Source organism: Thunnus thynnus, chromosome 8 (assembly GCF_963924715.1).
Source record: "Thunnus thynnus chromosome 8, fThuThy2.1, whole genome shotgun sequence".
In the NCBI taxonomy this organism is placed as follows: domain Eukaryota; kingdom Metazoa; phylum Chordata; class Actinopteri; order Scombriformes; family Scombridae; genus Thunnus; species Thunnus thynnus.
The window spans coordinates 5,940,982-5,968,753 of NC_089524.1; the positions used below are offsets into that span (position 1 = coordinate 5,940,982).

Sequence of the window (27,772 nt, forward strand, 5' to 3'; positions counted from 1 at the left end):
CGGGCCCGGTGCGGACAGGTGGAGATCAGACCGCGTCACTGATGCGCCTCTCGTCTGCGCGCAGGAGTTCCCCACCCGATAGCTTCCTCCTCAGAGTCGGTTTAGCTGTTGCTTCCTGGTCAAAATGAGTTATTACGGGTCCCAAAACGCCCTGAACATGAGCCGTAGAATCGGGTCCAAAGGCGACCTGACTGGCGGTGGCACCTACCAGTACGCACGGAGCGATGTCGTGCACGGTGGTGGAGGCGGTAATGGATACGAACAATTCATGGACGGATACAACACCTACACCATCTCGAGGACGTCTATGGGTGGAATGGCAGGCGGGATGGCAGGCAGCATGGGAGGCGGATTGTCAGGTGGAATGAGGTATATATTTATTTTAAGGGTTAAGTTTACAACATTTGAATGTGCGCTCTCCTGGCTGCCACCTGTGGCCTGTTTCTGCGAGCCAGAGGACATTGTGTTGCCCTCACTGCAGGGAGTAATGCGTGACAGTCTAAAAAGCTGCTTTCTATTAAATATTGATCATGACTCAGCCTGTTTTATCCCTGTATTCATTTCAGCCCTGCAAACACAAGCCTAAAGCTCTGGCATTTGCAGACCAAACTCTTAAGTTACCAAGCAAATGCATGATCATATTTGCAGGGATTTTTGTGCAAATGTGCAAATTTTGTAACCAGTTACATCAATCATCTGCACACAAATTAAAGTAAGTTTGCTTGAACTTTCTAACTGTTTACAAAGAATTTGGCAAGTGTGGATTAATCATTTCAATTTGTTTGTTGAAGGAGTTACCAAATTAACTGATAAAGCCCAGTGATAATAAAACAAAGCTCCATTATAATAAATGTCTTAACGTCCTATAATGCATTCGAGCCTCTGTGTTTTTCATGTTTCCTGCACAGCAGCTTCCCCCTCCGGAGAGAAATGCTCGGTTTGATTTATAGCTCACATTGAAATGATAAGTTCTCTCTGCTGCAGCAGCTTAACACTGAGTCTTTATTCCAGAGACCTGCGTGTCAGTTTCAGACCCTCCACAGTATCACCCACGGAGAAAAATATGTCACTGTGGTACTTGAGGAAAGAGCAGAGCGAGCGTCTGGCTGACATGAATAGAAGTTGTTTGACATCAAGAGTTTGTTGCTCCTGATTAGTTTTTGGGTCCAGTAATTTCATTATTACTTCATATTAAAGAGTTTCAGATTTTTATTAACAGGTACAGTTTATAGTGAAAATGGAGAGAAAGTAGAGTTGTTGCAGCTGCAGAATAACTCAGAGAGAAGTCATGCAATTATTATTATCATATACCATATAGCATGTGGAGGATTTGTCAGTATCGGCTCGTATGTCGGCTGATAAATAATAAAGAATTGTAATACAGAGATGACAGTTTGGTTTGATGTGGTTTGGAAACAGTCTCCATTGTATAGTTTGTCCACCAGAGACCATTTTTGGTAAAGATTTTGATCAAAAATGTTTATGATTGTGATGTGTTTATGTTTAAAAAGTATTGGTTCTCCTTTAACTCTCAAAATTTAAATCAGCATCAAATCCAGTATCGGCTCTTTTCTGACTTCTGTGACTCCACAGAATATGTACATTTAAACCATTAATTCATCAACAGGCTCTTTATTAACAGGTGAACAATAAATGTTGCATGTCCAACGTGCTGTCACTCTCTGATCGGTCGGTGCTGCAACACAATACTTATCATTAATAATAATAAATACTCCCATTGTTACATCAGTTACATAGTTACATACGGGGAATAGATCATGTTGATGGAGTTCATCAGTAGCTGTTAAGTTTTAATGATTAATTTGAGAAAGAACGGAACTTAGACACATATTTAACCTCCTGTCTTCTCTCTTTTCAATGTTATAACTGTATGATGATGATGATGATGATGATGATGATGATTATGTCACATGTCATCTGTGCCCATCCTTCATCCCCAGGCTTATGACACCACATATTACTGTAATATAAACCAGATCACACACATTTAGAAATTATATGACAGTTTTCAAAAAAATAAAAAAAATACCAGTTAAATAATTTACATGATCAGATTTTTAAACCATCCTGTCAAAAACCAAATTCCCACCAATAAAATACATGAAATGTAACCTACAACACAAAGACAAGTTCAGCAAATGTAAACAAACAAAACAATCATTCTCATTTTTGATCATATATAATTAAATGGCTTTTTGTTAGACAGTCAGATAAATTGTGAAGGACTTAATTAAATTAACGACGCCAACTGTTCTTTTATCCAATGTTCACTGTTATAAGTTTTTGACTGCATGTCTGTTTTTAAAGAAGAAAAAAAGCATCCAGTTACATATAAACAACAAAAATCTCAGTGATCCAGAAACTGAAGTGTTACCCAGAAGGCGTAAACCACCGTATTTGATCCACGACATTCATCCAAACTGTGTGGTTTAAATCAGTGGCTCCAAACATCAGAATCAACACTGCAACTAATGATTATTTTTATTACTCAATTAATCACTTTATCTATAAAATGTCAGTAAATATGACAAAAAAAAAAAAGTGACTAAAACCAATTATTTGATTATCAAAATAGGTACTGACAATAAAATGAAATTAAAAAATATTCTGTCAATTGACTAATGGATTAAGCGACTTATTGTTGCAGCTCTAGTCAGCACCACTACATGAGGTGACATTAAATTTTAAGGGTTGCGAGATGATTAACTGGATAAGAAACCACAGGTCAGCTGTAGAAAATTATATGAATTCTTCTGACTTTTATCTAAATTTTGCCTTTTTTGTAAAATACTAAACAGTTTCACTTCTTCAGGGCACTAAAAACATTCAAATGAAACAATCTGAGAAGGGAAAACCACTCTTTGGTGAAACTAATTACAACTCTTTGATGTGTGCAACGTGTGGGAAATAAACATGGCTTCATTTCAAGGTGTCAGATAACACCCATTCAGTCGAGTGACAACGTCCTAATGCCTGTTTTTCTAATAACGCAGCTGAAGATGTTCATAGTAAAACACTTGATGATGATCAGTTTACTCTGCCGCCCCTCCTGCAGTGGCTCCAACCTCCACCAGAAGGCCATGATCCTGCAGGGCCAGTGCCAGGAGTACCTGAAGAAAGCCGAATACGCCCTTCAGTCTGTGAGTCAAGGTTGACTTTGGAATGCTACTTTTTTTGGGCTCTTTCCCACAACCGGTGCACATAAAAGCATGTGTGGGTCATTCAGGAGGATTTTATCAGAGAGAGAAAAATTGATGCCAAAAAAAACAACAAAAGACAGAGATGTCGTTGGGTGGTTCATTGAGTAACTGGATGAGTCAACGTGTATTCAAACATAATAGAAACTAAGCTGATAATTAAATTTATTTATCTGTGTCTGGAACTAAACCTCCCTGACTATATTTCATCTGTTACTGAATCCGCTGATAGTTTTACGTTGTCAGTGTGAGTTCTGCAAACATTTAAGTTACAGAACACACACGCCTCCGGAGCTCCGTGTCGATCAGCTTCTTGTGAATTATTTGTTTTTCTGCAAAGTTCACCAGCAGTGTGAGACTCATTGACATATTCTTGAATGACTTGAGTGTGTAGTTAATTAGCTTGTTGACTAATTATTGTTAGCTTTGCCTCCTCCTCATACTTCCAAAATAATAAAATTATCCAATATTATCCTCTTTCTCAGAATTTCTTCTTCAGGATTTAATTTTTTTTGGCATGTCGACTCAAATCTGACAAATTTGGGGTAAAATGAAAGAACTGTTCTTGCTAAAGGATTCAAAGAGAAAGTGAAAAACATCATAACAAAACAGAAACCAAAAATCCTGCACGCTGTCAGTCACTTGTACTCACTTTATTTGGTTATTTGGTCCAGTTGGTTGACCTTTATCAGGTAAGATTTCACTTTATCTAACAAAATGAGTTTGATATTTCTTGAGAAAACTAGATGTATATTTTGTTTTTTTTCTCTCTGTCTTTATTGAGTTTCTGATAATCAACAATCTGCATGTGTCCATCCAGCCAAAAATACATACAGAACCACTTTTTTCATTTTAAACAACTTAACAAAACACACAAAAACACAGCAGCTTCACCACTCTGTTTGACATTACTACAATCACGTTATTGAACTCAACTATAGTCAGTTCCTGGATTGTTATTTTGGCAGAAAGGAGTCAAGCACAGACATGACCAGTTAATATATTTTCCTCCTTGTATCAGTTTTCCTGTGCAGCTCTCTGAATGTTGTGCTTTTACTTTGAAGGGCGCCGCCCCGGGTGATGCAGAGCGCTACATGGCGATGGCTAAAGAGATCATAGAGCAGCTGAAGAGCTGTGCGATGGACCTGAGACAGATGGGACAACCGAATGACAACGTAGTCAGAACGTAAGTTTTATTTCCTCCTTTTTGTGATTTCTATCATTTATTTTTTGTCTCTTGTCTCTAACCCACAAAGTCAAGTCTTGCCAAAAGTCCCTTCTATCTTCCTAATCTATAGTTTGGAGATATGTAAAGACCAGCTGAAGGGCGTCCACATGGCCATCAACGGCACCATGCAGAGGAGAAGGAGCACCAGAGGCAGCTCTGGAGCCTGGGAGGAGGTGGGAAGGAGCTTCCATGATGCTATGGCCTGGATTGCACAGCATAAGGTGCTCACACACACATACACACACACACATACACACACACACACACACACACACACACACACACACACACACACACACACACACACACACACACACACACCTTAATGAATAACCCTAGCCCTGTCATACTTAAACCTTAAACCTAAAACCAAGTATAAACCCTCAAATATCTCTTTAGTGTAGTAAGTCTGTACTGCCCAAAGAAAGACTGTAAAGTTATGAACATCACTTCAAGCACCAGTGTTTATTAATGTCGTAGCACATTTATAAGAAGGAGTGTTAAAATTGAAAACATAATTTATTCAAAGTGTTCTTGTGTTTCATCTAAACAAGTCATCAGTGTTCATCAAGTCAGTGTAGAACAGGAGGAAGGAGGTGTGACTCACGCTGAATACTGAACAAACCCAGAGGACAAATAAAAACATGGCGTCTGGAAGTCTTATATCTGAAATTAAGATTCCAGGCCTTAAATTGTCTATAACATAGTTACTTTTTTGACCATACAGTATGTACATGAGTTACAGTATATTCATGTGCATAATTGAAGAGTTTAGGCTGTAGAGGTAAAATTAGTGTGTTTTTTCTCTACTAAAATCTATTCAAAATCTGTTGCTGTTTAACGAGCACAACTGAAATAAACAAACCATTAACAGCGTCATAAAACTTTATTAATTCAGATTACAAGAGTCAACAACTTAATAGTCCCCAAAGGGCAATTTTTTGTGCAGCAATAGAACAATACAAGAAACACAGCATGAAGCAAAGACAACACCAAAACACTGAATATGAATGACTGTTTTCCTGCTGAGACTTTAAACCAGCCTCCAGACTTTCTTTCTTTCAACATTTTCTTAGATTTTCTGATATTTTTCATCAATTCAAGTTCTTATTTTCTTAATTTTGGCAATAAAAGTATGAAAACTGCAGACATCTGACAAGAAATGAAACCCCAGATGTCATAAAAAGGACTGTGAATGTAGCTCCTCACATCAAAAAGGCTTCGTTTTACAGCCACATTTCAAGCCTGCAGAGGCTTGTTTGATACTCAAAAACTAGATTAAGGGTGAAGAGTCACTTTAAGGAAAAAAGGAGTAAAACTCGACATGAAGTAAACACTGTCAGTAAACTGATTGACAGATCACATTAAACCAGTATACTGTGCACACAAGCTGTACCATAATCTGCATACGAACAACTCAAACATTGTGCAGGAGATTGGACATGAAAGCGTTCCCCTGCTGTGTGCTGTCAGAGACGCTGGGTTTGGACAGTTATGCTTGTGGTAACCACATCTAACATTAACAACAAGGAAAGAAAAATAATTCAATGTCACACACGTACTTTTGAGAAATTTAAATTTGCCTTTGATGCTCAGGCCAATTTTCATAAGACGTTTCCACTCCTGATCTAACTTGTTTCTCTGCTGCCACCTGCTGGTGAAATGAAGTGCATATAATGTTTAATAATGATGGGTTGTGGGTCAGGTGTGTTTATAGCTCCACCATCACATTCAGTGTGTATTTCTGCTCTGCAGCGCCGTGTGCTGATTGAATTACATTTTTTGTGTGTGTGTGTGTGTGTTTCAGCGTCTGATTGAAACTTCTCCCTGGGGAGATGATTCTGCAGCCATTGAGCAGCAGCTCATCAGCCACCAGAAGTTTCACGGCTCCATCCAGAGGAGCTCCGAGGTGGACCGAGCCCGCGACGAACTGGTGGGTTCAGCTTACAACAGCAGCAACTAAAAACCTCCTAGCAAGCACCCTGACATTGGCAAATCTGCCCAGAGAAACCACTCACTGTAGTTTTAACTCATTTTGCACAAGGTTCCACGTATAGTGGGCTGCATACATTAAAGCTCTTTTACCAAACTCAGTTCGAACCTTAGGTACAGTCAACAAAAAGAAGCTCTGTGAGCAAAGTATAATTGTTTGCAACTTTCCTTTTCATGCACACACATAGCTGGCAATAGCCCAAGAAGTCTTTGAGAAATTAAAGAGGGCCGACCAACCCAAGCATGCAGCGTGCAGTGATGAGTGAAGGCCTGGTACAGTCTGTAATGAATCTCAGTGCTCCATGATATCAAGGTTTGATTCTCTTCCCACAGATTAAGAAAGGAGATAAAGGAAATCTTCACGCTCTGGACCAGGAGTGGGACAGTCTGCAGGTGAGAGAAAGACAAAACTCATCACTACTTGAGTTTTGTATTTTCAGGTAAATTTTCGAGCTTGTGTTTTAAACTTACTTCCTTCTACTTCGCCAGCAAATGTCATTTAGTCGGGCCCAGCAGCTGAGAGACCTCGAGCAGATCATTCAGGAAATGTCCAAAGAAATCATGTGGGTGAACGACAGGGAGGAGGAGGAGCTGATGTTTGACTGGGGAGACAAGAACATCGACCAGTACATCCCACGGAAGCAAGAGAGCTATTCGGTTAGTAAAATGCACGTGATTAAAAGATCAGAAGTTCAACAGGAACCAGGAGAGGATTGGGTTTGCTTTGATCCCTTGACGCTACACAAATCCATGTTTAATTTAAAATTTTTAAGAGTCTATTAACATTCTTGGCAATCCTGTGAGCCTAAATTACACTAACATTTCTTTATGAAGTTAATCTGCATCTCATAAGGGAGCAATCATCTTTGGTAGATTAGGTTTTGGCAGCTGCAGTCAGTCATCCACTTAAAGCGAAGCCACAGAGCGTTCCTCCAGCTGCATCCTCATGTTTTTCTGTCCCGTGTGATTATTAAACCTCTCTTTATATAACAGAAACTGATGAGTGCCCTGGAGGACAAAGAGAAGGACCTGAATAAACTGAAAACCAAAGCGGATTCCATGCTGAAGAACAACCACCCGGCCTCAGACAAGATTGAGGTGTGGACTGATCCCTTTATTATGTGTATCTGTTCAGAAAGCTGTATTTATCCATGTGTTACCGGGAGCCTTTTTCTTTTATAACATCTCATTCTTACATTTTTTTTTCAGGCCTACATGGACACCCTGCAGACTCAGTGGAGTTGGCTTCTTCAAATCACCAAGTGCATCGATGTGCATCTAAAGGAGAATGCAGCATACAGCCAGGTAACACGACAAAACTGCTGCAAACTCATTGCACTACTCATGTTTACCTTTGCTGCTATTTTAAGGCCTTTATACCTTTGTGCAAGTATATATATTATAGTATATATAAGTATATTTTTAGTAATCCTATATTTTTAGTAGATACGTTTGTTTAAATCGTTTATTCTGCAAGTGCACTGTTTTTAGTCTGTTTTTACACTGCTTTTATTAATATTTTTATACTAACAATGGATGAAATGACTACGTATAATGTAAAAGGGCTCATTCCTAGTGACAAAACCACAGATAATTATCAAGGGACTCTGCAATTCCCCTTAGTTCTACAGAGCTTTACAGCAACTTTCAGTTGTTTGATTTGGTTTTCCAGCATATTTTCTGTGTTGGTTCACTCCCACCACTCTCATTATCTTTGTTTCTAGCAGCTGTTTTCACCAACAAGTTCTAAAAGCGAACTGTACATTACCTGCTCTGCACCAGACAGGAGAGAGATAAAGATGATGACTAGCTGGTGAACATAGTGGAGCATTTAACAGCTGAATAGCCAGATATTTTTCTCAGGAGTCAGTCGAGATTGAAAACATAGAGATAAAAGGAGGGTGAATATTGGACTTAGGCCTACACTCACTGGATGGATAGAAAATAACTCAATATAAATTCTAATGTTGCTCCCTATCTGCTCAGTGTGTAAATAGGTGACTGTTAACTGAACCATTTGCTTCTACTTTTCCCAGCTTTTTTTTATTTTTTTGCTGGTTTTTTTTTGGTGACATGCTGCACTAATTGAGGCCACTTGTTGTAGACCCTGAAAAAGTCTGACTTTGGCGCCCCCCAGTGGTAGTATCAAAAAAGACAGAAATTCATGGTGCCAACTGACCACAGAGCTAACTCTATAATCACATTCATTTAATTATCATATGGTGTCTGGATTTGCAACTTGCATACATGTCAGACATCTTCCAGCATCTAAATGTACTGAATCAAAGCATGCAAGGGTATGACACGTACATGTTGCGTGTGCAGGACAAAGTGCGTGCTGTTTCCAGGAAGATTAGCTATGGTCAAACAATCTCCAGGAGGGAGTTACAGAAATGTTCCCACTGATTCACCACTGATTCTCCACTGATCCAGTCCCAGCTGGAGCACCCTCCAGGGATATTTCAGAGACTATTTCCCTGAAAACCTTGAAAACAACCATCTAAACTGGGTTAGGGACCCCTTTGCCCCTGGTGAAGGTTCTAGTCAGGACTTGACTCATAGGATTTAAAAATGAAATTTGATTTTTCCATCCTTAACTACTGGCTGCATGTAAGAAATGACTATCCAATCCTGCCTGAGAGGGCTCTGAAATGCCTTCTCCCTTTTGCAACCACCTACTTTTAACTTTAAAAGTACTTAAAACAAAACACAGAGCATGTCTACATGTGGACAATGACATGCGTATGGCACTGATTGACACAAAGCCCAGGCTTGACAAACTGTGTAGGAGCCACCAAGCCCACCCCTCACACTAGTACTGTCTCTCATCTCTTGTGGTCAAACTGCCTCCACTAAATAACATATTGTATACTTATTTATCTCAGACTTAAGTAACAGTGTGTGTTTTTCAATAGTTCTTTAAGGAGGCCAATGAGACGTACAGTTCCCTGCAGAAGGAACACGAGATGGTCCGTAAGAAGTTCACCTGCGACAAGAACACGTCACTGGAGAATCTGTTGGAGCTCCTCAAGGGACTGGAGGTACGACAGCTTCAGACAGCAGAACTCGAATGTAAAACTGAAATTTAGCAGACACCACATTTGAGGCCTTTTAACGATGAGTCGATTAGTCAACAGATTCGTCGCCATGGGTCTTGGACAATAAAGATCTCTTTACACAGCTGGTTACTTTTCATGGTCTCGTTATGCAAAATGAGCTATTAGTAGTGGCCGAGTTCACACAAGAATGTTTTGGTCAGGAATTTTTAATAGGTCATTCTGCATGACTGCATTCATCTGCGGTGAGGCAGTAATACAGGAGGAAAAAGTTAAATACATCCACTCGATTACACAAAGAAATCTCAACACTATTAGAGTTTATAAAGAATATCCTTAAGTCGTGGACAACTTATTAAACTAAAGGAGAGAACTCCCATCTAAAGCTCCTAAAATATGGATGGAAATAACTTTTCATATAATGGCAGTGACCTTAATGACCTTCAGGTGTTTTGTTCTGTTGTGTCATGTGTCTACTCACTATTTTATTCTTCCTGACTGACCATGGTCAGGTTTTATCCTCTTTCATCCATATTTTATGGGATTTTTATTGGATTTTTCCTCGCATCACTTCTTTTTCTGCTTTAATAAGGTACACTTTCATTTTATTATTATTATTATTATTGATCTGTCAACCAGTTGTGTTTTTTTTATATCCAGAAAGAGAGGGAGAAGATTATGGAAAACAAGAGGCAGGTTCAGCATCTTGTCAACAAGTCCAGGAAAATCGTGAGACTGAAACCCAGAAACCCAGAGGAGAAGAGCAGCAGCCCCGTCATCGTCAAGGCCCTGTGTGACTTCAAACAAGACCAGGTCAGTTTCCTAATGATCATATCAGTCTCTCACATACATGTTTGGAGCCACACAGTGAGTTAATATATTCACATTTAACTAGTCTGCAGGGGCACTGTTGTTTCATGTCTAGTGTGTCAGATTTTCAGATCTTTAAAAGTATCTGTTTATTAATAAAATACATTTTATTGGGCTCAACAGAAGGTGATCTGTAAGGACAACGAGGCCATCCTGAAAGACAACAGTCAGCGCAGCAAGTGGGAGGTTACTGGCCCGGGAGGACTGGATATGTTGGTGCCCTCCGTGTGCCTGATCGTACCACCTCCCAATCCACTCAGCATTAATATGGCCAGCAAGTAAGATGCACTAAGTTTTTTGGTCCTGACACATGGTGGTGATTTCATAACTCTGGGTTGAGGAGCAGATTCAATTTATTTGCAGTTGTTGTAATAGAAGAAAATTAGGAACACAAGGCTGCTTTGAGGAAAAGTTTTGTTTTCTTTGTGTTTCCAAAAGGAACGACCAGTACTATGAGGCCATCCTGTCAATCTGGAATCAGCTGTACATCAACGTGAAGAGTCTCATCGCCTGGCAGTACTGTCTCATTGATATCAAACACACCAACTCCCTCACCCTAACAATGGTAAGTTATGAATAAACTCTCTGAAGTCAGCCTCTGCTAGATGAATATATTTATTTACTCAGCCAAGCAGACAGTGCAGAAAACATGCAATATGTGAATCATCTGATGTAAAAGTAAAAAATCAGATCTGAACATAACAAAGCAGTGAAGACATCACATGTCTCAGGTGTGTTTCAGGTTATCATGACCTGTTTACATTAACATATTCCACATTTATGTTTGGTGACAATTCAGCATCATCTAAACTTCAGGGCAACACGGTCTACACTTTCCTGACAATAATTTCTCTCCATTCAGTAATTTTCCATCCACAATAATTTAATAAATCCATCCCCAGCAAGTCTTAAAAATGTGAATCCAAAACAGCCAAGAGAATGTTTTCCAAACAAATATTTTGGATTCTTTAAATTGGAGTCTTTCTGTTACGGTAAAGCTTCTGTCTTCTTAGTTTCTGATGTCATACATATTGTTTGTGTGTGTGTTCAGCTGGCCAAGATGCGTCCTGAGGAGTACCGTCAAATGATCAAGAGCCTGGAGACTCACTACGAGGAGTTCAAACTGAGCAGCCATGGCTCCCAGATGTTTGCTGATGAGGACAAGAGGGGCATTGAGAAACAGTTCAACGAAGCCCAGGCTCACTATGAGGACCTGGTGGTGCAGCTGCCAACTTATAGTCAGTATTACAACAAATATACAATATCCACAAGTATTTTCAAAATGTCTAGTACATGCCCTGTGATTCTTTGAAGGCTAACATGCAGAATGATTTAGCAGCAGAGACTTTCTTTAGGGCAAACACCCACCCTTTATCACCTAATTTGCATCGCAGGTACTTGGAAAAGCTTTGAGTGCTTGATAAAAGCAGTAGCTCTGGATCGCACTGAATCTATAAAGTACTCAGAAAGCACTCTTTTACTCTTGCACTACAAAGCAAGCACAGAGCTATACTTTTACAGTTTCAATTTGATTTACTCACTACAATCTCTCGTGGAGCTTGTTGAGGCTATACAAAACCTCACAGGAAGCGCTGCAGACACTACTCAGGACTAAAAATCTACTTATCCCCCTCTGAATGTTTTTGAAAAGAAAAATCATAATATTTTGATTTATTATTTTATAATAATAATAATGCTTTTAAAGCAAAGGACAAAAGAACAGTGTTCCTGAGAAAATAATAGATTTCTGGTGACTAATATTCTACTTAGATATATACTTACTATATATTGATTTTATCATATTTTGCAATTTGTGGGTTGAGATCTAAATTTGTAGTGTTATCTCAGTCTTGGTTCTCTATCAATAAAACTGATTTTTTGGGATTAGTGCAGAAATTCAGGCCACATCTCTAATTCTTTTGTAAGACTTTTGTTGTTTGTTTTGTAGACTTTTTTTTTTTTTAAAAAAGAAATCTATTAACATGTTTATGAGATTTCCTTTGTATTTCAGAAATTGTTCTTTTTTCATGTTAATATAGTTTAGTAAAACCAATTCTATGTTCTGGACTCAATCTTTCAATATCAAGTCCTCTAACAATCCAAACTTTTTGTGATGTGAGAGAAAGTATTGCTTAAGTGTGTGAGAATGCAACAAGTAAAGGTCTCTATATTCTTGAGTCAACATATGGAAGAATTAGTTGATTTCTTCTTCAAATAACAAAAGCATACCTTGTGACCCCTCACAGTTGCACGTCAAGAACAAATAGAAGCACAGCAAGCAGCCGAGCAGCAACAGCAATATCAGCTGATTGTAATACAGCAGCAGCAAGAGGAAGCCGAAAGACAGAAAGCAGAGCTGAAAAGAAAAACCGAAGTGAAGAAAGAGCAGGTGATCAAGAAGGATGTAGTGAAAGTGACCAAGACGGAGCCCGTGAAGAAGAAGAAGGTGGTGGTGTCCTCATCCTCCCGCAGTTTGTCAGAGCTGCATGCACTCAGATTGAGGCTGGAGGCCGCTGAGGGCACGCTGAGTCAGCATGTTCACATCTGCCTTGGAGATGACGGGATGCACGACTGTGGCCTCAAGATTACACAGCTAGAGGTAGACACACAAACTCAGAAATACAAGATAAACAGACATGTGGCTTTAAAAACACATCATATCTCATGCGCTGTCTACATATCCATTGCAACAACTGTATGTGTGTGTGTGTGTTTTTTTTTTGTAGACCGTGCAACGTGATGTAGACTTGATACGTGAGGAGTACTTGCGTCTGAAGGAGCGAATTTTGAAGGAGCTGGAAGGCATGAACGATTCGGATAAAGCCCAGTTCCTCCGCAGTGAGGTTGGGGTCATCGACCAACGACTCGCCAGTCTGGAGAGCAGCTTATCAGCTTACCTGCAGCGGTAAACCTACACGAACAAACTCAAACTGTTGGGTTTTTTTAGCTTTGTTCATTTAGGAAGTCTCATTAAGATCAAGATCTTTTTGGAAAGATACATACACAAAATCACAGCTAAGATGATTCACTCACACAAAACAATCAACACTATTTAAACTAATCAGTAGTATTATTAAAAATGTCTTTAACCTCAAGTTGTGTTACAGTTCATCATTGCTATTATAATGCTGTATCATTACTATATAATTTACATTACCACTGAGTGCATGTACAGTATTAGAGCAACAACAATTTAAACTCTTGTAAAAATGTATTGATTTGGTCATTTGGCCTGATTTGCAATGACAAGGGGGGGTATATACAGGATGATATCATCGGCATAGAGACGAACATTACAATTCTGAGTTAGGAAATAAATAAGCTGTATGTTTTAGGTAAATTGCAGAGGGCACAATATTGATCCTTGTGGGACACCATTAACAACAGAGTTAAAGCAGCTGAAAGCAGAACAATCAAATCCATGGAACACAACTTATCTAACAAAATATGATCTGTAACACTTCGTGTTCCCTTATTTTGCATTTATAAGAAGTATACAAACATTTAACAAGTGGTTTATAACACACTATAATGTAGTTATGAGATATCAGGATATTTTAAGTGTTTATTAACAAACGGTATTTGTCAGTAATTATAATTTCCCCTATGAACATGTATTTTATGTTATTACAACTGTGTTTTACTATCTTGTAATTCATTTTCTGTTTATACCTCAGCCTCCAGTTATTGGTGCCCACAAGTGTGTTATATTTAATAACTGTTTATATACTCCTTAAAAATGCTAAATAGGAGGACTGTGTGTTACCATGTGATCAGTAGTATCAAAAGCCTTAAATAGATCCACAAAGAGTGTAGCACAGTGTTTATATTAAGCCAGTTAACAATGTCATCTGCAACAGTAGTGGCTGCAGTTATCATCACATTATCAACCTCCAGGGAGGCACAGAGTAGCACTAATTTTAGGATCTTAGACAGACAGGACTGCTTAGATACGGGCGGATAGTTATTTAGGTCCCCATTCTCATCACTTTTATGCAGTGGAACAATTTGAGCTGATTTATATGAGGGAATTTTAGCAGACGTTGAATTAAAAAGTGTTAAAGTTATTCTGTAATAGCAGGAGCACTGCAACATAAAAAGGAGTAGATCAAAGTTGTCTTTTCCAGCAGATTTTCTTATGCTTAAATTAGTACATTATAGACTTCTGAAAATGTCTTTGAGCGAAACGTGGTGCTATGACTTATCCTCTCCTTTCTCACACACTGTTAAACCACCAAATCATAAGGAAGCTACTCTGACATGCAGCTCTCACACATCATTTAGAGAAAGAAATGTATTGAACTTCATCTCTATGAAGCTGACTTTTATTTAATTTCATCTCTCTGTCTCTCTCTCTCTCTCTCTCTCTTATCAGACTGCAGGCTCTGAGGGACCTGCTGGAGAGTGTGGCACAGGCTGAAGACATAGTGAAGGTTCATGAGGCGAGACTGACAGAGAAAGAGACCACTTCTCTGTTGCCAAGTGAAGTGGACGACTATATGTTGACTCTGCAGGTATTTTATAAGAAACATTATATACTTTACACTTTGTGCAAAAATTAATATGGTTTTTCAGAAGTAAAAAAAGAATCTCTTGTGAATACTGCAGCTTTGGCAAGCTGCAGCTGAGACAGAATACCAGTGCATATTTGTGCATGACTCAGTGATCACCCATCAGGTTGAATTAGAGAAGCTGGTGTGAGAAAGCCAGGGAGTTGCATTCTGTGGCTTTTAAAGAGCACTCTACTGACTTAACATTGCACTCCTATAACATTGTTGGACTCACGATGGACAGTTTTTAAAAAAGGATCAAAATCGATGCAGCAGAACCAGAGATAATCATCTTTTTTTGCTCCACACATTTTTCGTCCTTGTCAAAATGTTGTGCCTACATTACCCACAATGCACATTGATACAATTCACTTGACTTTACAGTACAGATGAACCGGTTGTGCTATGCTAGTAGCAGATAATGTAGCCACAAGTGGCTAGCCTCAAGCAGAGATGAGGATCAGACTTCTTTCTAACTCCACACACTCATTCATTTTCAAACTTGTAGTCTTCAGCCCCAACCATGACAACACTTGAGGCAATTAATCAGACTTTGTGCAGCTCCCTCTGGAGCCACAAAAGGCTTTGTACAATCTTTTTTACATATACAGTAGTACCCCCCAACACCTGTAAACAGATGTGATGTATAGAATAAGTGCAGTTCCCCTTAAGGTACATGCCAGTTCCATCATGCTGTTCATACCACATCCACATCTGACTGGTGTTTTCCTGCATGTTGTGTGTTTACATGTAGAATATTAAGGCAGAGTTGGATGAGAAGAAGGATACCCTGACCTCCATGGAGGCAGAGCTCACTAAGGTGAGCCACTGGAATGACCAGGTGGGCGGGCCCTTCCACAGGTGTGACATGATGCTGTCCAAATACACTGAGCAGGTGGGCTTGCTGTCAGACCGCTGGAGACGCATCCAGGGACAGATTGACACCAGGTATGTCTCTTTTATTGCATGTATTGGTCCATCCCTAATAATGAAGTGGTAGACTTCAGACTTCTACATGATTGTATCGTCTATAATAATTTTTGATATTTTGAAACAAAGCTGGCACTAGCTTGGGTTCTGCTTCTGCTTCTGGGAACTTGTGATGGAAATTTTTCATTATTTCCTGAAAATTTATAGATTAAACAGGTAATTGATTAATTGAAAAAATAACAGGGACTATAGCCTACAACCCTAGACACAGGAGAACTCATTTACACCAGCCTGCATCAAATTAGAGCTTTTTTTTTTAAAGGAAAATCCCACTCTCAGTCTTTTTCTCAGTATCTCACAATCAGCAACGGGTATCAAAGTGTTTCTTGAGAAAGTTACAGAAGTCATGGTGCTCTCTGTTTTCTTTCCTTCTCTTGCTCAGACTCCAGGATTTGCAGTTGTATCTTCCTCAGCTGCAGCACTACCAGCAAACCAGTACCTCCTTCGTTGACTGGATTGATGTCACACGGAAAAAACAGGACATCTTGCAGGCCACCAAAATAGACAGCGTTGAAGCTCTGAAAGACCATATAAACAACCAGAAGGTCTCCTGCTCAGCCCTCTATTACTCTTAATTAACTTGTTGAGAGTCTGTGCCCATGTGTGTTAAGCCATCAGAGACCTGACATCTTTATATTTTTATTCTCAAGGCACTGAACTCAGAAATCAAAGTGAAGAGGGAGACATTAGAAAGTGTGCTGAAGGACAATGAGGCCTGTGTGAACTCCATCAAGGTAAGGAGGCCTACATGTATACAGACTTCAAACACATCAAACAAATGCATTTCTTTTTATTTTCCCACATCCATCTCAATATTTCTTTACAGGACTATGAAACGGACCTTGCCTCTTACACCTCTGGTTTAGAGACTTTGCTCAACATCCCCATCAAGAGGACAATGCTGAAATCACCAGTAATGGATCTTAATCAAGAGGTAATAAAACAAAAGAGGAAATGTTGCCTTTCATTAAAACACTGAAGCAACTCTTGGTATGTGGTGACCCACCAGTATCATAAAGCATTTTTTCATTTTGAATTTTTGTAGGTAAAAGGAGGGCATTAGATGTGGGGCGATTAAATTACTCTAAATCTGTGAATTTAAGTGATGTTATGTCTAAATTAATCCTTGAGTTTGTTGTGTTTTTGTCTCAGGCTACTCATATGCAGACCCGTTACATGGAGTTGCTTACCCTGTCTGGTGACTACTACAAATTCCTGGGAGAGCTGCTCAAAAACATGGAGGAGCTCAAGGTACTAAAGTTGTATTTTGTAATTCTATAAATATTTGTGGATATGTAAATAGGCAAAGATTTGCACCATATCAATTTTAAAAGGTGATAATATTTCAGTACTGTTTTTACAGCTTTTTGCGCTGCCACCAAGTGGCCAAAAAAATCAATAATGCAGGTTTACAGAACCCATGGATATTCTGTAGGTGTTGGGTAATTCAATGGTGGTGAATTTGATGGTGAAGTGTAATGCTTTCATTACACAAGTACATTGAAATGTACTTGATTCAAGATGTTAAAACTACCTCTACATTCATCTTTACTCTATCTTGCTTCCAGATTCGTAACACCCGGATTGACCTGTTAGAGGAAGAACTTCGCCTGTTGAAAGAGGATATCCAAGACTACAATGCCAAGAACAAATCGCTGGAAGACGACGTTGTACGATACCAGCTGCAGCTGTCCCAGTCACAGGAAAAGCTGCTGTCAATGGAGGAAGTGAAGCAAACCACGGTTCTGCAGTGCAGTGCCACCAAGAGCACCCTAGACAGCACTCAGGACCAGCTGGCAGAACTCAGCGATCAGGTGACACATGTCAACTACTTGCTCGAGGAGGAAAAGAGGAAGAAGAGGTTGGCAGAGGAGCGCTACACTCAGCAGCAGGAGGAGTATGAGTCAGTGCTGAAGAAGAGGGAGACAGAGCTGGAGACTGTCAGCTGGTCCAAGATAGAGGTGGAGAAGAGTGTGGCAAGTAAGGACCATGAGATTGAACAGCTGCGGCGGCAGCTGGATGAGGAAGCAGCGAGGATCGAGGAGCTGCAAAAGGAGATTTCAAAGGTAAGGAGCCAATGCAGTGCGGAGATCAATAACATAAAACTCAGTTATGAATCCCAGATCCATGTCAGTCGCATGAACATCCAGAAGCTGACAACTCAGAGGGAGGAGGATACAGCTGAGCTCCAACTCCAGTATGACAAGATGGAGACAGAGAGGAAGAATCTGGAGGAGGAGCTCAGGAGGCTCAGGATGTCTTTCGACCAGACTGAGGAACAAAGGAAGAGGGCAGAGGAAGAAACTCACAGTCAATGCTTGGTTATCACAGAGGAAGCACGCAGGAGGAGAGAACTAGAAAGTCAGGTGGAGTTGCTGATTAGGCAGAGAGACGAGGAAAGCAGCCAGTACAGGGAGGAGCTGGCTGAGGTCATGAAGAGCCTGCAGGAGAAGAGTGAGCAGCTGGCCTATGTCACACACAGTCTAGATGAGGAGACCCGCAGGAGAAGAACCACAGAGGAAGGGCAGGATGTGCTTGAACGGAGTTTGTCCCAGCTGCAAGTGAAGCTAACTAGTTCATCAGTGGCTGTGACCCAGCTGAGGGATTGCGAGGATGAGCTTCAGAAGGTGCGTTCGGAGCTGGAGAGAGAGAGCAGGGATCGAAGCAGAGTAGAACAGAACATGAGCAGGGTACAGGGGCGCATCAAGGACCTTCAAGCTGTGAGAGATGGGCTGGAGAGCCAATTGGAGAATCTGAGGAAAGCCAACCAAGAGGAAGTTGCCAGAAGAAGGCAGCTGGAAACAGAACTTGAAACCACCACTATGACCATGAAAGAGTACAGCAGCACCATTGCTGTACTACGCCAGAGCCAAGAACAAGCCAGCATGTCAGAAAAGAGAGGTGAAGGAGAACGTCTCAGGTTGCAGGAGGAGCTGGAGAGAAGCCTGAAACAAAACAAGACCTCTGCAGAACACATGACACAGCTGAGCGCTGAGCTGAAGACCCTGCAGCAACAACTCCTCCAGGAGCAGACAAGAGTCAAAGAGGCAAACCTCCGAAACGAGGGTCTTTACAGAACTATAGAGGAGAAAAGTAAGGCACTGAATGAGAACTCTGTTGAGCTCCAAAGGCTGAAAGAGATGACAGAAACCCAGACCAAAGAGAGGCTGAGGCTGGAGGAGGAGCTAAGGGCAACACGACATGATAAAGAGGAGATCATGACATCCAAAAAGGAAAATGATGATGATCTCTCCTCCCAAATCACTGCTCTGGAGCTACAGCTGCAGGCCAGTGAGCGCCGCAATGTAGACTACCGCAACCTGGTCTCTGAGCTCTCCTTGGAGAAGGAGAAACTCAGGCTGGAGACTGAGAAAATACGAAAGAAAGCCACTGAGGTACATGGAAGAACACTTTCTCCTGGACTGTTCTCATCTTTTCAAATCAGAGTCCTACTTTGGAACAATCAAGTAGTTATAACTGTCTGTAGCCAAACCTTTGCTTGCATGCTGAACACCTATAGATCGCTTGTAGTTACCTCCCACTTGGTAACTCTGATTTGAACACATACATCTGTATGTGTCTAAATGACCTTGCATGTCAATCACTCGTATGCAAGTATAATCTCTGCCTCTCTGCCTGCCGACCTCCCCAACCTACTGTCTCCCTGCTCAATTTGTGCAAAAATGTGCAGCCTGCTTGCTTTTTTGCCTTTGCTTCTTTTTCCCAGAATTATCAACACAGTCAATGACATCAATACCACCGGTCCTCTGGTCTTATACAGTTTGACTATTGTTCATCATCTTGATTATTGTTCATGATCTTGTTGCATCTTCCACTATCTAGATACAATCTGCAAACATGTAAAAACAGCACATTTTTTATTAATGTCCGCTTAAAAATATCCACCATGGCTTAAAAAATTGAGGCACCTTTTCTTGCCTTTTGAGACCAAGCTGATCAAGATTGGCAACCATCTATTTGCATTATCTATCTGTGCTGTTTTTCACATTTACAGAATGTAGACTATTACAGTTTGAAAGAAGTAATAGTTTTAATAGTTCTCTAAGCTCTTTGCTTTTTCATTTCTTTGTAGTTGTGGTTGTAGTTGCTAGTGTAAGGGAGGTTGATTTAATGAAAACTTATAGATATTTGTAATTTCTTGTCAGTATACTGTTACTTCCCCATCTTGCATACATTGTCTTATTTTTATTTTTAGTTTTCTGAGAGAATTAACAATTCACATATTACATTGCTAACTTAACAAAGCCAATAGTATTATGGCCAAAAGCACACACACTTCCTCTTTAGGTCTTTTGACCCACATTTAAGCAAAAAGGGTATCTGTTCTGAAAAGCATAATATAATTGATTCGAATTAGGTTGATTACATCAATGCATCATAATTATTATCCCTTATAGCTTTTGGTCTATTCAATTATCATACATTTAACACACACTGTGCCATCTTGTGGTTAAGCCTATTTTTTCAAAATTTAAATTGATACAAATGCAGGTCACAAAAAGGCTGGAGCCACATCAGCAAGAGCAGAAACATTCAATTTGTTATGTCACATCTGTTGCTCCTAATCAAGTTGTGAGCCAAATGTTGGATCTCCTCTCAGTATTCTGTTGCTAGAAAAAAACAGAGAACAGAGAAAGTATGTGTGCTGTCCTCCTTGATAGAATTAAATTTTACCATTAAGGTTTACTAGTACCAGTGCAAATTTACTAGGGTTGAGGTGTAGCTTATGATGTTAGTATTATGATAATGTCTGATAGTGGTTTGAATTTTATTTCAATTCTGACTTGTTCTATCCCATTGCCTTTGATTGTATGATTGTATACTGTGATGTAAAATGCTGAGAAAAATTATGGTTCTCAATATACTGTAGATTTAAAGTATTTTTAAGTTGACTAACCTTTTGTCTCTCTGCTCTCTTTTTTCCCCTCTATTTTTCTGCAGACAACAGCTACCATGCAATCCATTCAGATCCAATACAGTGAGATTGTGGAGGAGAGAGATGCTCTGTTGCTGAGGCTGCAGTTGTTAGAAAAGGACAAAGATCGCTTCCAAATGCTAGAGGAGGAACTCAGTCGCATTAAACTATCCTTAGAGTCTGAGCTTTGCAACAAGCAATGTATACAGGAGGAGAATGAGAGAGTGAAGAAAGATTTAAGTTACTGGAAGGACCAGCATGATTGTAAGCAGGGCCTGATCACGCAATATGAAACAGACAAGGAATGTCTGGAGAGGGAAAAGAACTCTTTGAAAAGTGAGATAGAAAGGTTGATGAGGGAACTAATGGAGCTTGAGGAGACATACAGAAGTAAGTTGACACTCCTCCAGGAAGAACTGAGAGAGCTGAACATTGTCAGACAAACAATTGAGAATGAGCTGAAGATTGCTAAAGAGCCTCCGACCTTAGATGGCTCCGCTGTGATTTTTGATGGCGTCCGCAAGCCAGTCACAGCAAACCAGTTGCTTGACTGTGGTGTTTTGGATGAACCAACACTCAGCCAGCTTTTGAAGGGGCATAAGACTGTTCCTGAGGTGTCTGTTGAGAAAAAGGTCAATCTAAAGGGGACAGGCCCAATAGCTGGAGTGATAATTGAAAGTCCAAAGGGTCCAGGGTCCTTTACTGGACCCCTATGCAAAATGACTCTCACTGAAGCCAAGAAAGAAAATCTCCTGCCATCAGATAGCGTTGACCTGCTACTGGATGCTCAGGCTGCCACAGGCCACATCATTGACCCCAGAACTAATCAGAAGTTTACAGTTGAAGAGGCATGTAATCAAGGTGTGGTTGATGAAGAGGATCGAGAGAGGTTGCTAGCAGCAGAGGCTGCAGCTGTTGGATATAGTAGTCCTGGTTCAAGCAAACCTCTTTCAGTATTTCAGGCCATGAAGAATGGAATGATTGACAAGAACACAACACTGCGCCTGCTACAGGCCCAGGAGTCTGTGGGGGGCATTTTAGATCCCATACTCAGTGTGTTCCTTCCCAAAGACACAGCCATTGAGCGTAATCTAATTGATGATGACATATATCGTGCTCTCAATCTGAGGCCTGAGCTCTACCTGGACCCAGAAATTGAGGATGGTGTAACCTATATGTCAATGAAGAGGAGATGCAAGGTAGATCCATACACAGGCCTTCTGCTTCTTCCTGTACCCGAGAAGCTAGACCCCTCCAAACTCATCTTTGATGGTGTTCGGAAACCTGTCGCAGCCAAGCAGTTGCTTGATTGTGGTATCCTGGACAAGCCAACATTTAAAGACCTAGAAAAGGGGAAGAAAACTGTCCTGGAGGTATCTGTAGACAAAAAAGTCAATCTTAAGGGGACTGGGCCGATTGCTGGGGTTGTAGCTGGGATTCAAGGCAAAATGTCTTTGTCAGAAGCAAAAAAACAAAATCTCCTGCCCCTAGACAGTGCAGATTTGCTACTGGAAGCCCAGGCTGCAACAGGCCACATCATTGACCCCAGAAACAATCAGAAGCTGACAGTAGAGGAGGCATGTGCCAGAGGGGTGGTGGACATTAGGGATCGAGACAGACTATTGGCAGCAGAGGCTGCTGCTGTGGGCTACAAAGATCCTAGCACAGCCAAGCCTCTTTCAGTATTTGAGGCTATGATGAAGGGACTAATTGACAGGAAGACTGGGCTACGTCTGCTGCAGGCCCAGGACTGTGTGGGAGGCATTCTAGATCCCAATCTCAGTGTGTTCCTCTCTAAAAACACAGCTATCAAGCACAATCTTTTGGATGAAAACCTCCGTCAAGCTCTAAACCAGAGTCCTGTGTGTTATCTTGACCCAGAAACTGAGCATCATGTGAGCTATGGGGCTTTGAAAAAAAGATGCAAGACAGAGCCTCACACAGGTCTGCTACTTTTGCCAATCACTGAGAGGAAAGACCCTTCCAAACTGATGTTTGATGGTGTCCGCAAACCAGTCTCAGCACAGCAGTTGCTTGAGTGTGGGGTCCTTGACAAGCCTACATTTAACCAGTTAGTGAAAGGGGAGAAAACTGTCCCAGAGGTATCAGTGGATAAGAAGATCTTTCTGAAGGGGACAGGATCAATTGATGGTGTAGCAGCTGGACCTTTAGGGAAAATGTCCTTATCAGAAGCCAAGAAACAGATGTGCATGCCCCTACACAGTGCAGATTTGCTGCTGGATGCCCAGGCGGCAACTGGCCATATCATTGACCCCAGCACCAATCAGAAGCTCACAGTAGAGGAGGCATGTGAAAGAGGAGTGGTGGACATTAGTGATCGAGATAGACTATTAGCAGCAGAAGCTGCTGCAGTGGGCTACCAGGATCCTAGCTCAGCAATGCGTCTCTCAGTGTTTGGAGCCATGAAGAAGGGAATAATCAACAGGAAAACTGGGCTACGCCTGCTGCAGGCCCAGGAGTCTGCAGGGGGCATTCTAGATCCCAACCTCAGTGTGTTCCTCCCTAAAGACACAGCTATAAAGCACAACCTTTTGGATCAAGACCTCTGTCATGCTCTAAACCAGAGTCCTGTGTGTTACCTTGACCCAGATACTGATCGTAATGTCAGCTATGGGGCTTTAAAGAAAAGATGCAAAACAGAATCTCACACAGGTCTGATGCTTCTACCAATCACTGAGAGGAAAGACCCTTCCAAACTGATGTTTGATGGTGTCCGCAAGCCTGTCTCAGCACAGCAGTTGTTTGAGTGTGGAGTCCTTGACAAGCCTACATTTAACCAGTTAGTGAAAGGTGAGAAAACTGTTACTGAGGTGTCTGCAGAAAAGGTGGTCTATCTGAAAGGAACTGGACCTATTGCTGGGGTGGCAGCTGGACGTCAAGGAAAAATGTCTTTTTCAGAGGCCAAGAAACATAATCTCCTGCTCTCCCATAGTGCAGATTTGCTACTGGAAGCCCAGGCTGCCACAGGCCACATCATTGACCCCAGAACCAATGAGAAGCTGACAGTTGAGGAGGCATGTGCCAGAGGATTGGTTGACGTTAACGATCGAGACAAATTATTGAAAGCAGAGTCTGCTGCTGTGGGCTACAAGGATCCTAGCACAGCCAAACCTCTTTCAGTGTTTGAGGCCATGAAGAAGGGACTAATTGACAGGAAGACTGGGTTACGCCTGCTGCAGGCCCAGGACTCTGTGGGAGGCATTCTAGATCCAAACCTCAGTGTGTTCCTCCCTAAAGACACAGCGATCAACCATAACCTTTTGGATGAAAACCTCCGTCAAGCTCTAAACCAAAGTCCTGAATGTTACCTTGACCCAGATACTGAGCGTGATGTCAGTTATGGGGCTTTGAAGGTAAGGTGCAAGTCAGAGCCTCATACAGGTCTGCAAATTCTGCAAATCTCTGAGAAGTTTGACCCCTCCATAATGACCTTTGATGGTGTCCGTAAGCCAGTCACAGCACAACAGTTGCTTGATTGTGGGGTTCTGGACAAACCAACATTTAACCAACTAATGAAGGGCGAGAAAACTGTCCCAGAGGTATCCTTGGATAAACAGGTTTTCCTGAAGGGAACCGGGTCAATTGCTGGGATTGCAGCTGGACCTCTGAAGAAAATGTCCTTTACAGAGGCAAAGAAACAAAAAATTATGTCTTCCGATAGTGCTGACATGCTACTGGATGCTCAGGCAGCCACAGGTTACATTATTGACCCCAAAACTAATCAGAAACTGACAGTAAAGGAAGCATGTGCCAGAGGAGTAGTGGATAAGAAGGATGAATCAAAGTTGTTTGCAGCTGAGGCTGCTGCTATAGGTTACCGAGACCCAAATACTGCCAAGCTCCTGTCAGCTGGCCAGGCCATGAAGAAGGGATTAATTGACAAGGAAACTGTTCTACGAATACTTCAGGCTCAAGAGTCTGTAGGGGGTATTTTGGACCCTGCCCTCAGTGTATTCCTACCCAAAGACATTGCAATGGATCGGGATCTCATTGATGAGGACCTATACCAGACCCTGAATCAGAGTCCTGAGTGCTATCTGGACCCAGACACCCAACAAACAGCTAGCTATGTGTCTCTGAAGAGAAAATGCAAAGCAGACCCAAGCACCGGTCTTTTGCTTCTCCCTGAACCAAAAAAGCCAATAACTGTCTCAGGGCTCAGGGACCAGGTGTCGGTCATAGATCTGGTGGATGCAAACCTGCTCGAACAGTCTGATATCGACCAACTGAGGGAGGGTAGATTAACAAGCCAGGACATTGAAGACCGCCTGCGCCCCTACCTGAAAGGTTCCACCTGCATAGCAGGAGTTTATGATGAAGCCAGTGATAAGGTGATGCCCATCTATCAGGCCATGAAAGATGGACTGTTGCGACCTGGGACCACTCTGGAACTGCTTGAAGCACAAGCTGCCTCAGGTTTTATAGTTGATCCTGTCAACAACCTTTACCTGAGTGTAGGTGATGCCTACAATAAAAAACTGTTTGGGCCAGAGTTCAAGGACAAACTGCTATCAGCAGAGAGGGCTGTGACTGGTTACAAACTGCTTGGTACAGAAAACATTATTTCCCTCTTCCAGGCCATAGAGAGAGGTTTAGTGGAGAAAGGTCATGGCATCCGTCTGCTAGAGGCTCAGATTGCCAGCGGTGGTATTATTGATCCTCAACATAGTCACCGTATTGATGTAAATGTAGCCTACAAGAGAGGTTACTTTGATGAGGAAATGAACAAGATCCTGACTGATCCGGGTGATGATACTAAGGGCTTCTTTGACCCTAACACAGAGGAAAACCTAACCTATCTGGAGCTTAAGAAGCGCTGTATCACAGATAAGACTGGCCTTATCCTTTTGCCAATCATAGACAAGAAAAAGCAAGAGTCAACTTCGAAGAACACTCTGAGAAAGAGGAGAGTGGTAATTGTGGACCCAGACACTAACAAAGAGATGACAATACGTGAAGCCTATGACAAAGGGTATATTGACTACGAAACCTTCTTGGAGCTGTCTGAGCAGGAGTGTGAGTGGGAAGAGACCACTATCACTGCTCCTGATGGCTCCACCCGGTTTTTGATCCTTGACAGGAAGACTGGGAGGCAGTATGACATTTCTGATCTGCTTGAAAAGCGAGTAATTGATCAATCACTTTTTGATCAGTACCGCTCGCGTACCATTTCCCTTACTCAATTTGCAGATATCATCACCAATAAGACCAAACATGGATCATCAACATCATCATCTTCAAGACTATCAGCAGCCTCAGGTGCATCTTCAGTGACATCATCATCTTTAACTTCAAGAACATCAACATCTTCAGTTACATCTTCTGTGACATCATCATCAACTTTAAGAACATCAGAGGCCTCAGTTCCATCTTCAATCACATCATCATCATCAGTCATGTCAAGATCTCTATCACCTACACTTGCCAAGATGACCACTACAAAAACTACCACTGTCACAGAGCGAAGCACCGCAATCGGCAGTGTAGATCGAGACTCACCTGATTCCCTTAAGCAAATATCCAGTGTTTCTATTACTCTGGCCTCCCCTGTTGAAACAGTGGGTGACAAAGAACCTGTGGGTGCCATCTTTGACACAGAGACTTTGGAGAAGATAACCATCACTGAGGGTCTAAATCGTGGTCTTGTGGATTCCATCACTGCCCAGAGACTGCTGGAGGCCCAGGCCTGCACTGGAGGAATTGTCAATCCCACAAATGGCCGTAGATTCAGCATTCAAGAGGCCTCCCGTATGGGTTTAATAAACGACAACATGGTTACTAAGCTCAAGCCCGCCCAGAAAGCCTACATTGGCTTTGAGGATGTAAAAACCAGGAAGAAAATGTCTGCTGCTGAGGCTATGAAGGAGATGTGGCTGCCATATGAGGCAGGCCAGAGGTTCATGGAGTTCCAGATTGTAACAGGGGGGCTTTATGACCCAGAACTGAACCGTAGAAGAACCATAGAAGATGCTTTAAAAATGGGCTGGTTAGATGAGAGAGCAGCCCAGAAGCTCCATGATATCAGACATCACACAAAGAACCTAACATGCCCCAAAACCAAACTTAAGATCTCTTACAAGGAAGCTCTCGACAATTGCCTGGTGGAGGAAAACACTGGGGTGAAAATGCTACAGGCATCATCTGTATCTTCCAGAGGCATCAGCAGTCCCTACAACGTCTCCTCTGCCCCAGGATCCACCACAGGCTCAAGGAGTAGCTCAAGACTAAGCTCTCGCAGGAGCAGCGTGGACTTAGGCTCCCCCACCTCCTTAGTAACCAGTCGCTACAGTCACAACAGCCGCCCCACCTTCTCCTCCAGATCCATTAAATAAACCAAAAAAAAAAGCCCTGCACATTGTTAATGAATCAGAACCTGTCGGGGTATTTTGAATGTTCTGAAAAGAGCTTTTGAAAGAGTGTTTTGTGTACAAGGTGAAAAATGCAAGTTTGATGTTTTCAATTCTTTCTAGGCTTTTAAAAATGCTATAGTTCAAAGGATCATGATAATGAACACTTCAAAGATATTTTTTTGTGAAAATGAACTTAAATTTTAACGGCAGCCATCTTAAGGTATTTGGATTGAAAATCAAGTGTATGTTAATCTAATTGTTGCTCCTAGAATAGGCTTAAAAATGATTGCCATATTGTTTGTTTGCATACACATATTTCAAATATATTTTCCAAAATCTCATTTTTAAGCTTTGCTTTGGTAACATAATGGTGTTATGTTTGCATTTATTTTACATCTAAAATAGCCTATGTGCCTATTTTGTGTGGGGAGGGGTGCAAGCTTGGATTACATATATTGGCATAACTGTAATTTCGTACCGAATTTGTTGTTTATCAATGGTTTTTTGCTTCCAATTTTGTAAGTTTCTCAATAACTCAAAATAAAGGCTAACCTTTAAGTC

The 27,772-nt window shown here is 41.3% G+C and overlaps 1 protein-coding gene across 2 annotated transcripts; it reads left to right on the top strand.

Moving 5' to 3' along the window:
- The first annotated feature begins 124 nt into the window (after positions 1-124).
- Positions 125-27,772, top strand: LOC137187377 (desmoplakin-A-like). Of its 2 annotated transcripts, none has more exons than XM_067596223.1 (24): positions 125-369; positions 3,077-3,161; positions 4,283-4,404; positions 4,517-4,667; positions 6,254-6,379; positions 6,772-6,831; positions 6,928-7,095; positions 7,432-7,536; positions 7,648-7,743; positions 9,354-9,479; positions 10,155-10,307; positions 10,488-10,642; positions 10,803-10,929; positions 11,416-11,602; positions 12,611-12,963; positions 13,091-13,269; positions 14,740-14,878; positions 15,669-15,862; positions 16,287-16,449; positions 16,555-16,638; positions 16,731-16,838; positions 17,057-17,155; positions 17,473-19,299; positions 20,867-27,772. In XM_067596223.1, the coding sequence occupies exons 1-24, from the start codon at positions 125-127 to the stop codon at positions 27,191-27,193; spliced, it is 11,379 nt and encodes a 3,792-aa protein (XP_067452324.1). In that variant the 3' UTR covers positions 27,194-27,772. The 2 variants fall into 2 exon arrangements, with proteins under 2 accessions (XP_067452324.1, XP_067452325.1); XM_067596224.1 differs by having other exon boundaries at positions 17,473-17,970.